Source organism: Athene noctua, chromosome 4 (assembly GCF_965140245.1).
Source record: "Athene noctua chromosome 4, bAthNoc1.hap1.1, whole genome shotgun sequence".
Taxonomy (NCBI): Eukaryota; Metazoa; Chordata; class Aves; order Strigiformes; family Strigidae; genus Athene; species Athene noctua.
Genome location: NC_134040.1, coordinates 46394483 through 46408527, shown reverse-complemented (window position 1 = coordinate 46408527; position 14045 = coordinate 46394483). Strand labels below are relative to the sequence as shown.

At 35.8% G+C, this 14045-nt stretch overlaps 1 protein-coding gene across 2 annotated transcripts in view; it reads left to right on the top strand.

The window, feature by feature from the left end:
- The window catches only part of SYNPO2 (synaptopodin 2), a 97563-nt gene extending 92426 nt beyond the window's left edge, over nucleotides 1–5137 (top strand). Inside the window, exon 5 of one of the 2 annotated variants that reach the window (XM_074905162.1) lies at nucleotides 831–5137. In XM_074905162.1, the coding sequence (XP_074761263.1) occupies nucleotides 831–1394 (564 nt within the window). In that variant the 3' untranslated portion in view covers nucleotides 1395–5137. The remainder of the gene's footprint in view (nucleotides 1–830) is intronic. The other variant, XM_074905163.1, reaches the window with a different exon arrangement.
- Nucleotides 5138–14045: the final 8908 nt, after the last annotated feature.

Below are 14045 nucleotides of genomic sequence, written 5' to 3'. Positions count from 1 at the left end.
TATTTTGAGTTTTGGAAGCTAATTAGGAAAAGTAACACAGGCCAATGTTGCTTGAATTAAATTCTAGCAACACAGAACCTTCTCATGAACACAGTTTCTGTTTCAAAGTGCTGCATTACTAAGAAGATTAGGATTTGTCAAATACGAATGAATTGCTCCTACAAATGGGTTGGAATGTACTGAAATTTTGAGGGCATTGCCTTTTAAAGAAGCCAGGTTAAGTAGCATCATGTAAGGGTTTTAAGTGAAAGACTGCATGAATGTCTTTGATTTTTTGTGTTAATTTTTGTACCCTGAAAAGTGAAAATGAAGATAAGTCTAATAATTTTAGAGTAAGAAATGTCTTTCTTAAAAGGAGATTGCCAAAGACATGTGGTTGGACAGAAGTCCTACACAGAGCCTGTTATCAAATAAATTAGACTGTGCCTGCATGTTAGAAAGAATCTTGTAAACACACAGAGAATTGTCACAACATGACTTTCTTTGTCATTATTAAGAATGGTCTTTTCAGAACAAGGCACACTAAGTAATTAGTGAAAAAGCTGCACGGTTGTTAACATAATTGTACCTTTTCAGTAAAAGCTTGGTTTTGGTCCATTTACTTTCCTCAGAAATTCAATCTGCTCTGTCTTTGTTCCTGTTTCTTCCTCTGCCTCCTTTTTAATACCTCCTCTCCACTAAATTAAAGTATTAAAAAGTACCCATAGACATAAAAAGGGATTGCCAGGATGTCATGCATTTTCAGGGTCTGCTGTTCTAGTTGGAAGTGAAGGGGCTTCCTTTCTTGTTGTCTAATAACTGTAACTATATTTGGTATTTTGTATTCCTAGGAAAGAAGCAGTGGACGCTCATTATCACTTCCTGGGAGACCTTCTTCATTCATTTCTCGAGCCATGTCTCCTACTTCTCTTATATTTCAGCCTGCCCCTGACTACTTCAGCAAGCCAGACATAGCAGCTGACAGGCCTGGCAAGAGACTGACTCCCTGGGAAGCAGCGGCAAGATCCCCTCTCGGCCTAGTGGATGAAGCTTTTGGGCCCCAAAATATGCAGGAATCCATCGCTGCTAATGTAGTATCAGCTGCTCGCAGGAAAACACTTCCTGAGCCACCAGATGAATGGAAACAAAAAGTTTCTTACGAGCCTCCAGCCCCTAGTGGTAGAGTAGCCTTATTAGGAGGGAAGCGATCAGGTATTGTATCACCCCCGAAAAGCTCCCTGTCTGCCCCAAGTGCCACCACGCCGGCTGGCTCTCAGCTGCAGTATGCTTACTGCAGTCAACGGTCCAGAACAGATCCTGATATGATGTCCATGGATTCCAGGTCTGACTATTGCTTGTCAACAGCTGATTCAAACTACAATCCGCAGCCAAGGGGATGGAGGCGTCCAACATGAGCAGCTGAAGGGCCTGCATATTTTCCCTTCTTCCAGCTTTACAAGCCTTAAATTTGAGTTGGAGAAGGAAAGTTTCTTGCTGGCCTAACAATCTCTGAACTAAAGAAATGAAGAGGCAAAGTTGAATGGAGCACAGTTTTCACATGACTGCAGGGCTAGCAGCCTCTAGAATAGACTCAGTTTTACACCTAACCTAAGATTGTTCTGTTTGTCAAAGGCAAAAAACCACATTTCTTGGGGTGAAGGGTGGGATGAAAGTGGGGCAACCGATGTGCTCAATACAAAAATCTTAAAAGGACATAGATGGAGATAGTACAAATACTTGTAGTTAAGTTAATGTGAAGAAAAAAACAAATGTAAAATAAGGGCATTTTAAAGGCAAGGAGTATTTTACAGGACTTTGTAGGTTTTTGGGGTATGTTAGACATCTGAGTTCCAAGGTACTAGATGTAACTAGACTTGGGAAAGTTCCAGTGGAAATCGAAAACTTGAAAGTACTGGCTTATTTGCCGTATGTTTTCTTTACTGCATTTTTAAAATGAGCTAAGAAAGTAAATCAATATTTTTACGCTGTCAACAATTAAAATACATCTGTGGTCACGGTACCTGAATCCCTACAACATGTAGATATATGAAATCTTATGCAGTCATCCATTTCAGATGGATTTCAAGACAGTTTCAATTAAGTTTTACATATTGCAATTAATCAAATAATCTGAACAAAATGGTAAGAAAATTGTAATTAATAGAGATCAGTACCATGATACTTGTACAAAAAAAAAAAAGAGGAAAGTATTTAGAGTGTATTTAAACTGGACTGCAAGTTATTTTGTAATAAACTGTCAAACAAGTCAGAGGCTGAACAGCCTTTATTTCTCTGTGGAATGCACTACTTGCTGAATATTTACTGCTACAATGTCTGGTAACGGCTGGGCAGTTATTCTTAGTATCTAGGTAGCTCAATGTTTAGAAAGCTTTTGATTTTCAGTCTCAGTTTGGAAGACACAGATAAGTTGTTTATCAAGAACAATACCTGTTCTACATAGAAGTCGGTATGTGAAAGAGGGTTTATGACATGTGTTCCAGGGTATGAGTCTAGTACAAGTAGCAAATATTTGAACAGCTGGTTACAATTAAACTATCTTGATGGATCTGAAGAGATGGTAAATAATTTTTGCTGGTGATACATATCTTGCATTTACATCTTATTTAAATAGTAGAAATATGTGGCTAAAAATATATGTATTCCAAGCTTACTGGATAGTTTAGATGTTGTTAAAGAATTAAATGAATACCCCATGTTTTACAAAATGCTCTGCACCCTCCTCATTTTGTGGAGCATTCTTCAAGGATCTGTCAAGCAGAGTCAACTAAAATTATTGCAGAAGCACTGTTAACTATCCTTAGTTTCACTAAGATTGTCAACTGTGAGTAAAAGAACTGTGAGAAAGAACTAAAACATATATGCAGTATTATTACAGTATTCCCATCTGCAAAGGATTTTCCCTTATACCAATTATAAAATATTATACAATTGGTATAAAATATAGTAAGTATAAAGGAAAGACGAAAATTAAACCCAAGTTCATTTGAGCAGGAACTTCCCATAAGAGTAAATAATTACATGAAAAATATATGCTTAATGGGTTTAAGTTGGCAGTAGCTCTCTAGTCAAACATAAGTCTCCCTGAAATCAACTGATCCTTTTGATCAGGTAGGAAATGAGGACATGGGAGTTTTAAACCTTTGAACTAGGATCATATTGCTATAGCACCTTACAAATTTATTTCCCAAAATATGAATTTGCAAAGCATAGATGGCTTAGAAAAATTACACGAACAAGGCTGCCATGATATGCCTGAAGATGAGCTTTGCGCCTCAGAGTCATACACGCACATAATCATAGTAAATTTTCCTGTGACACAGGCTAAAATACATTTTTCTCTGCAGAGTCCCATAATGTCCCCTTTTATCATGGCTGGGAATATTCCCACTGAATCCAATGGGACTGTGGTAGTCTCATTAGCCTTAAGGGCTTGTCTTCAGATCCAGGCCTATCTCTCTGGAAGTACATGTCAAGTTTTCACTTAATTTCAGTAAAATTGTAATTCAAAGTGAAATTAAATGAAATTTATAATTCAAAGTCATCAAGTCCGTAACTATTCAATAAGCACTTGTGCATGTGTATTTCACAGAAGGCCTACATTCTGAAAATTACATAATGCTTGTATGTTTTGCTGAACTGTGGTCCATATTACCATAATAAAATGATTCCCTGTACCCAAGTCAGGTTCAGGTTTCTGTATAGAACTGTGTCCTTTACATTGTTAAACAGAAAACCAGATTAAGGAGTTTGCAGTAAGGTATATTGTTACCCAGTACAATTATTTTATTTCTTAGAATCAGATACCTAACCTTTGAATTCGCATTGACACTAATGTTGTGAATTCTAAGGTCATAAATCTGCCAGAAGGAAATGTGTGCTTAATTTTAAGGTACATGCAATTAAAAATTGCCAAAAGTATTTTTAAATTTTGATATTACAAAAAAGTTACGATACAAAGTTATGTTAAAAAGGATTTAATGCTGTGATCACATAGTAATAAAGAAAAACATACTCTAGGATCAAGCTCTATAAACTTCCCCTCCCAAACATGCAACAAATATGTAAGAACAGCAGAACTGAAGAGTTTCAGACAGTATCACTGAATTTCTATCAATGTCCCAAGAAGAACAAAGTGTAGCCTTATAATTTTCTTCTATTCACAAGAAGGGATTAATCATTAAGTACTTCTGTGAACATGAGAATTACTGACGTTGAGTTTCATGGGGCTTTGTATCTTATAGATTAACTTGGGTGTTTAAGATGACCTACTAGAGATTTTCTTTTCCTTCTGATGAGGATTTACTAACTCTCTTTCCCATATGGATTCTCTCATATCTAATAAGCAATGAGTTCACACTGCAGCGTTTCCCTCAATCGCAACACTGGTAAATGTAACCATCCTCCACCCATACATCTATTTTTATAAAGTGTGTGGGCAACGGATTGTCTTTGAGATCTATTCCACTGCCACATAAAAATGAAACAAATAAATATTTTCAAAGTTATTAACGGGAGGATATACACACAGGCATGCAGACAGATCACATAGCCTTGTTTACAAAGGAAATCAGGCTAAAACCGGATTGAGAAAATGTACTGATCTCAGTGGAAGCAGCAGGCCCAGACTACTAAATGAAATATTAACGCATACAGAGCTTTATGAAGAACCACACAGCATTTTTCACTTTCTATTCTTCACCCCATTCCTCCACTAGCAAAACATCTTTCTACCAAAGAAAATGATAGAGTGCTTGAGTGCATGAGTTCTGAATATATTAATGCAAGTATTCCTTATGTTTGTTTTTGAATGCACAGATCTACTCAGTAAATGTGAAGAAAAAATTCTCTTGATATTTTAAATACGTTCCTTTTGTGTTCACCCTCAGAGGTGTCTCTGTTAATATGCAGAGTATCTGAATACACAATATTATTGAAAATTTAGTTTTTTAGTTATGTTAGATGATGATGTTCACAACTCTCGTTCATAATTCGTTTTCATTTTGGTTTGCTTTAACACAACCAAATATCTATTCACATTGCATTTCTGCCTAGTAGCAAAGGAGTGTATTATCTTTATAAAAGGCTTTTCACTTCTGAAGAGTTTTTGCTCACTGCAAAGGACACTTTATTTGAGAGTGCATGCCAGAGATGTAAATTGTATCATTTAATAAAGTGATTTGACCAATCGGATGAGAAACACACCTTTGTTTTCTCTAAATTCTTGTCTGTTTGTCTAAATAATCTGAACCCAAGTAAAGTCTAATCTCTTTTTTCTGCACCATTTTTAGATTCACTGACTTTGCCTGTAGGTGACCTTGTGCTGATATGAGCTTCTAGAAGCTTAAACCATCAGGTCAAATGGCAACTTGTCAAATTCAGTAGAATTTAATTTTCATACTGACTAAGCAGAGGAAATGCAGTGAAGTACAATCTACCCACATAAAGTAATATGGACAGAGCAGTTTTTATTGTTTGAACATTTTCATCCCCACCATAAAAACTTGTAACAAACAACTACTTACTATACTTGTCTACTTACAAACACTTAAACCTGTTTAGTCCCTGTAGGTTTGTTCATAAGGGCTGTATTGCTGTATCCTCTTGTTATTTATTCTTAATTGAAACATACCATTTAAAGAAGAAATAAATATTGAGAATAAATTGTGAACCCTGTCCTTACACTATTCAGGCTATTTGGGTGAATAGCTCTTAGGGGAATAAGGACAGCATGTACAATCTATGTGTGAAAAGACAGATCAAATTTTCATTATTTACATGAAATGAATTACAAAGCTGTTTCTGCATTTATAAAGCAAGCAAGATTTTTCCCCCGATAAAAGAAAAAAGATTGATGCATGTAAAACCTGGGGAATTGATAAACCTGACAACAGCATTTTAATAGCTTTGCTCTACTAAGGGTTTTACAAGAGACTCAGTCCTTTTCATGGTTACATTTTCATTCTTCATTGGTAACTTCTTAAAAACATCATAAAGAAAGCAAGCATAAACCATATTCACAGTTTAACATAACTCCCTTGACTTCAGTAATTTGCAACAGATTAAAAATCTCAGTACACAGGCAAATAGTCATCGGTTTTGTATGTTTTACTCTCCACAGAATGTATTTTGTGTTTCTTGAAATGCCCTAGATTTTCTGGTGCATTCATCAACATTTAAGAGCATTTAAAATGACTACAGCGTGGCAGACTGATCAGTTATCGAATGTGAGTCTTGTGGAATGAGTATTTGGTGTAATGAGTAATTTAAAGTCCAAGAAGAAAGGTGGATGTTTCCAGCCCAGTATCCAGTTTTCCTCAAACTGACTATTAGTGCTTTTACGTTGTTCAGTGGATGTATTATTGGATTTTTAAAAGAAGTCTTGTGCTGGTGCTGAGTCAGAAACAGCACTCAGTGTACTGTAAAATGTTTGGTGTTTGTTCACACATTTTCAATCCTAAAAGGCGGACTGAAGTACTTTTTATTCAAAACAAAATGACCTCAGGATTGTTTGCGTACACGCACACCTAAGGTTTTTGTTTGTTTGTTTGTTTGTTTGTTTCTGGAGAAAGAAAGGTAATGGTTAATTAATAGAGGTTAATGGAGAACTAGCAGAATATAGTGTGCTCTGTTACAGTCCAAATACAGCTGGAAGGTTACAATATAAGTGACACACATCTAGAAAAGAAGGTGTTGATAAATCCCTAGCTAAATATAATAAATATAAATATTTATATAAATATATATATAAAACTAAACATATAAATAAATCAATACCTGAGGATATTTTGTCTAAATAGTGCAGAGATTCATTACTTATTTTTTCCCTATAAATAAAGAAACCTAAGAAAAGATATGCTAATTGCTGGAAAAATAATTTTGTATGTTGGAAACAATAATTTCAAGCAGGCTGTAGACAAGCAGAATTTCCCTAAGGCAAAAATGGAAAATAAGGAGCTTTATGGCATTCAGAGTCAGAATAATATATGTGCTGGTACTTTTTCCCAGCATGGACAACCTCACAAGACTACGGCAGTTATAAAATAATTGCCACATTTCAATATTATTAACAATTTGCTAAGTCATCTTAGTTTTGATCAGTCACTTCCTGTTATTAATGGATGCACTTGAGTTTAATCTGAGAAAATCAGTAATTTTTGGAAAACAAGAATCAACATGAATCAGCATATGCTCAACTCTTACAGTATTTCTATTATTTTTTTCTACCAGAAAAACTTATAAGCAGAAACAGCGCACAGCATTTTCGATCAGGTGCTCAGCTACTCTGATTTCAGGTCTGTTCAAGACAGTGAATATCTACAGTTAAATGCAAATCTCTTGCCCATTAAATAGTTTGTATATTGGAACACAGATCTGAAATTGAAGAAACTGAAGTTCTGTGGTGAATTACCTACATGCACAAAAGAATAGTCGCAGATGCCATTTTTTCAAAAGACAAGAAACAAATAGGTAACTTTTCTAGTTTCTAAGAAATTATGCACTATGGATCCACATAATTTCACTTATGTGAAAGTTCAAAATTATTTTCTCCACTATTTCTGTGGAGTTCTCCACCATTCTTCACTGTCTCTGGCAGTTTAAAGCTCCAAGAGATTTTCCATGTGGTAGTAAAATGAAATAAAAAGATCAGTGTAGAAATGAATAAATGTACCTACTGAATCAGTACACTCTGAGAAAAACGCAGTTCAAAGAAACACCATGAACAGAAAAACAAGGCAACAAAAATGCTTTGACCACATGGAGCAAAATCCTGATCACAACTAAGTCAACGGGAGCTTTACTAATTTATCACTTATGTCAGCAGGACAAGGATTTCACCTCACATAGAAATGTGCAGGACCACAAAATATAACTGGTCATGAACTCACAAACACTGAACTGGTGTCAGCAGTTCTGTAGTATTTTGAAGCCGGCAGTTTTAAAAAATGTGATTGACAAAACAATAAGGCATTAATCAATGTCATCTTCTGTTAGGAACTTGATCTTTTCAATGTGCAGAAGTATGGATAGTTATCTTGGTTGGGACTCTGTTGAGGCTCAAGTTACTGTCTTGGCCTCCTGTGTAATCAATGTGGAGAGGCATTCTTAAAAATAAATTAACTCCATGCCCAAATAAATGCCTAAAATAGGTGGACTGGATGCTAAGTCTACAGGATATTTGGACTGCTGAGGATCAAAGAGTTTTTGACAGTGTGGAGAGTACTGGAAGATAGGTGATTTTACATCTCCCTCTTTCTAAATCTACAGTTATCTCTTCAGTACAAGTACTGCAAAATCTTTGGCATGTAAATTATTTTTTAAAAACACTAAAGCTATTATGGGAAGTGAAATTTTAATTTTGGTCACATTAGGATAAGTACATGGTTAAGTTACAAGCAACTCTTCATTAAGCTAGGTAATAAAATAAATAGGATAGCAAACAAAGAAACAGAATACATGTCTCTGTTTCTGGACCTGAGGTGGTTTTTGTGTTATAGTATATCCTGGTACAATGAATTCTAGAGGACTTAATAGCTCTGAAACCATGCTGTCTGAGCGTGCAATGCCAGCTCAGCCTCAGAAGCTATTATATATAACCATGTTAATGCAGTGCTGCACCTGAATTTGCTCCTCATCTAGACAGACTTGATCTGGTATGAGAAATGAAGTCCCAGGATGACAGACATACTTATGCCACTCCAAACTCATCTAGGTTTGCAGAGGCCAGATTGGACAGTTCTGTACTTGTGACATGGATCATCCACAAATCAGATAATCCATCCAAGGAGAGTGAAGAGATGATTGTTGTTATTTTGGTAGTCATAAAGATCTTGAACTTTAGGTAGATACTTTTTCAGAACCTCAGGGGAACGGATCATTAGTAACCTCCTCCTGTGTTTTAATAAGCTGCTATTTACCTTGGCAGAATTAGATAGAGATCACTGTGGTTTGGATGTGTATTACTGGAGTTAGATGTGACGACTCTGTATTTAATCTCAAATGAATAGCAGTACAAATACAGGTTTGGATGGCAGCTGTTAGATGTTTGGATGGATAACATTCAGACAGTAGCAACAGTAGCTTTATTTTCCCTTGTGACCTTTATGATGGTTTCTGATCCTTTGAATGTTCTATCATAAACCATGTACCAGAGGGCAGAGAACATGACAGTGCTTTAGGATTCAGTTCACAAATACAGTGAGGATTAAGAGCATTTCCAAAGCACATTGTAACTTTTTTCCAGATATTAATTTGACTGTTTGTGTCTTACTTTGACATTTATTACTCTCCCCTGTTTTAAATTTTTGCCACTATTCATGATCTCCATTTCAGACACTACAGTGTGTATGAGATGCATAATATTTTTTGACAAAGCATATATGCCTCCTGAAAAAGCATAGTTAAGCCAAACAAACAGTTCATTATAATGAATACTCACTGACATATACACAGAAAGCTCACAGACCACAGAAGATGCGAGATAGGCAGAGAGTGAGAGGGGGAAAAAAAAACATTCAAAAATCATGTTTTAACAGTAAAGCAGAAAGATACTATTATATTAGACTGCAAGACGTGGTAGGTTTTCATACTGCTATTTCCCCTCTGCATTTTAGGGACTGGTGCAATCTCTGGAACATCTGGTTGTGGTCCCTGTCACCTAATGTCTAGCACAGACAGAAAGACAACTGGGGAAGTACAAGAAAACAGAGATAAAACAAGTTAGCAGTTAACAGTTCTAAGCAGTATTCTAAATGGACTTGCTGTTCCATTATGTCTTTCTGCCACTGGAGACTTCATGCCCTAACCAAGTCATACTGGCATATCACAACAGTAAAAAAATAAAATCAAAGAGACTGTATTTATTTTTTTATCCTCTTTTATCAAAGAGCTAAGCAAACTACCATGTTATGGACACTCAGCAACGGGAAGACCCTATGCAGTCCTGTACTTCACTGCAGTAACTAAACTGGCTAGTGAATTTCATTTATTTTCTGCTAAAAGATGGTCAGTTTGTCACTCAACACTTCAAACTTACTTATAGAATATTATCATGTTTTTCTCTCTCCTGTTTTTCCAAAACTTGAGCTGTGTTGTTTGGCTGGGCTGGCTGTAGCTGTTAGATGATTCTCTTTCCTTAGTTGAAAAAATTCACAAGATTCAGGCTGGCTGAATTGCTAAATCAGTATCCATGAACAGTGATATCTAAAGTTATTTACAATTCTTCACTACCAGTAAAATCTGACTTTTGTTAACGGCTGAGGAAGGGGAAGATCCTGAAGTGCACAGCTACCAGCAAAGCAATTGCCTTTTTCAAAACTCAAATTCCTGAAGAAATGTCCAGTGAATACTTTCTGTGTCCAAATTCAAGCCCAAAACAAGATAAGCACTTTAAGTCTAGTGCTGTCCAATAGAGGGCAATGGTACACAATCCACACATGCTAATATACTACATGCTCTCCCTGACAAGGCCTCTATTTCAATAGAGAAGATAGGGTACAGTTAAAGGAGATCAGTCTGGACAACAGATGCCAAACAACGTAATTGTCAGCCAGCCCACATATATGCTGCAGCAGAAGCGGAACTCAAACGCCATGAAAATTTACAGTTTGAGTTAAATAAGATGATATAAGAGGTATTCATACAGCACTATTTAATGACTAGTACACAGATACTAGCTAATTATTCCTGACCTCAACACCATGGGGTGGATAGATGTCATTATCTGATTTCACAAATGGAAGAAAATACAACAAGGAAAGAACACATGAATTGCCCAGGGCTGTTGAGACAATGGTAACAATGGACTTCAACACAGGCATTCCTGGCTCTTACCTACACCTATAATCCACTAACTATTTATAGTAGTAGCACATAATTAACAACTAGCACAATTACATTCTTTCAACTCAGAAAAAAAATAGCAAGGAAGGTCCAAATCCTTTGAAGAAACAATCTAGTAATCCAAGAGACTGATCAAGTTATGGACCAGTCCAACAGACAAAATTCACCAAATTCTGTGACAGAAAATGTAAGGCTTTGGAGTTGTTTACTGAAAGTAACCATAGCAGAGTGAACAGGGATTAACCTCAAAGGGCAATAGAATGATGAGTTAAAAACATCAGAAGAAATAAAAGGGAGTCTGCATTTGTCTTTCATAATGATAGCACCTGTCCTCTCCCATGTCACCACTCTAGTCTCACTTAGAGTCTATAATAAAGCAAACAAAACCCATCCAAATTAACAGAATCTTTGAGTTTCTCTGTGAGCCACTGCCACATCATCTCTGGCAATGTCTTCAGTCTTAATCAGATTCAGATGGTCGTGATGATGTCTGTTACTAAGGAGCACATTTTTTTTTCTATCTATCCTAAGAGTAATGTAAAATATACACTCAGCTGCTACCAAGATGCTCAACGGTGCCACTAAAGGGAAAAGAATAGCACAGGCATATTCAAAGGCACCAAATGAAGGCATGTTTTTACCAGGAGTCTCTTCCATTAACCCAGGGGGAAGGTGACATGCATGAAAAATTATGTCACTGTAGATGGTGTAAGAGTTTCTTTTGTGACTGCTTGAAAACTGTTTTAATAAGAAGTTCCATGATTCATTGAAGAATGAGTGAGTAAAACTTGACAAACTTGCCCCTTCTTTCTCAACAAAATGGAGTCAACAGTTAATCTCTGCTTCTAAACAGGAGGCATAATAAAAATGTAGACAAAAACAGTTTGCTGGCAGAGTATTTTTATTAAAAAAAAAGCTTAAAGAAAAAAATCTGTTCTAATGAATTAGCAATGTTAATTCTTGGAAACAAATCTTCCAGGAAAAAGAAGGTACATGAATGGAAAACAACACACCCACTGCTAATGAAACTTCCTTAAAAGCAAAGTAGCAAGGAATAGCTTTAGAATAACTAACAAAAGTATAGTAAGTTTATGTGACTACATATCACAAACTTCAGCCACTGCAGACACAATATAAAGTACCAGCCATTTCTGTTCAAGATACTAAGAGTAACTGGCACAACACAGATTGGAGAAAGAGAAGGATGTTGGCATAATTAAAATGCATTATGGGGACTGTCAAAAATAATGTGGACTTTAGTGTTTCCAGCTCCCTTGCCATGCATGCCCAAGTTATCTTCCACTTCCAGATAGGATTATGACAGTATTATATAGCTGTTTATTTTAATTTAATTTCTAACAGTATATACAATACAGAGAAAAAAGCAAAAACCATTGTGTCTGTCCTCCCTAAGATATCGCTCATCCATGCCTCTTCTTTCCTGTGACTACACATCATGCCTATTTGTTCTAAATCAAATATCATAGCATTAAGGCAAATATTTCCTCAGCAAAAAACCTTTCAGCCTTTGTATTTATGTGAGTACTCTCTATATTATACATATTTTTTTTTTCCTACTGAAATGATGTTGACAAATACCATCTGTCAGAGTTCAGATGAAAGGGAGTCCATGTTTCTCGGGAAATAAGCTCTACACTCCTAGTTCTCAATTCAAAAAAAGCCCTAAGTCCTGCACCAATGACTTTTATTCTTGAAGTATATTTTTCAAGGGGGATGGAACTATAAAGACAACTTGACATTTCAAACCTTTGCATTCACTAGTTCATTGTTCCTTTTAGTTCTGTTCACTATCCTAAGCAAAAGAGGAAACTTTGGAAAAGTAAATAATCTGCAATTGATGGCAGTTTCTGTTTGATTTGACAGATAAGCTTTATCTGAATTAAGGTGTATAAAAGTGTTGGTACAGCAAGTGTTATTCCACTGGGCACAATGCCCACATTCAGTGTAGCTAAAGTAATGGAGAAATGACTCAGTGAAGTAAAACACACATGTAAAATTCCACAATGCATTCCCATATAGTGTAAGGAGGTTTAATTCCACATCTGTAGGATATCAAGACTGAGAATGGAAAATATCTATGGCATGGCTGGACTCTTGTAAAGTGGAAAATAGGAGATGGTAGAGGTTTTGTTTTCTATTAATCATCTAACAAGCCCATTAGTTGTGGAATGTTTCTAAACTAAGTGAATTTGTGAAGAAAGAAATAAGAACAACAACATTAAGAGGTAATAAAGTATGTTTCAAGAGTGAAATAGTCCTATTTTAAAATATTTCTTCTTGCAGCCATATATGCAAATATGGAACTATGGATCAAAATTTGGTCTTTGGTTCTCTGTGTTTAAGAGTTAGGTATTTGAATTCACAATTATCTGGATGCAGCAAATTACTTTTTATTTAAAAAAATAAAGGGGCAGACTGATTATGGTGTTATCTGGATAGAGTAGTCCAACAAGTACTACTACCATTGCTGTTGCTCATACTGCATAAAGAATAGTATCCAACTTATTGTATGCCTTCCAAAAATACTGTAAAATACATACTTACTATGGCAATCTGCTCCCTGGGAGATCTTTTGTGGCTGACTCTAATAACAGTTAAAGGAAAAAATGGAAGAAATTACAAGCATTGATCACAAACTTGGAAATTATCCCCAAAACAACTGCAGAGTAGTATCGTAGATGTGCTCTATACAATGAAAATTACTGCAATATTTTGCACTTCATAGGGGTCAAATGGAAAGGTATATTTTGGGGCTATAATACAGTAACACTTCTTCAGTTGTAATGTGTTACAGTTTTAAAGTTTATACTTGCTTAAGTTAATGATATAGTATTCAACTTCATCTAAAGAGGTTAACTATTGACAAACATAGACTTTTAAAGTTGTTTGGAACAACGTTAAAACCTTTGACAGATAAGGTCATGACACATCTTGATGAAACAGCGACAAGGAAATGGTACTTCTAATTCAACACTTTTATGATGACTTTACAAAAAGAACATCTGCTCACCTACAGGCTTTCTACATTTCAGCCATGAGGTATTCCAATTAACTTTGAAGTTAATGGCATCACCAGGAAAAATCTGAACACTGGAAATGTCACAAAGTAGACAGCACCATCATCAATACCATTTAGTGAAAATTCACTAAAGATGGTAGCTAATGATTTGCACCACTAACTGAGT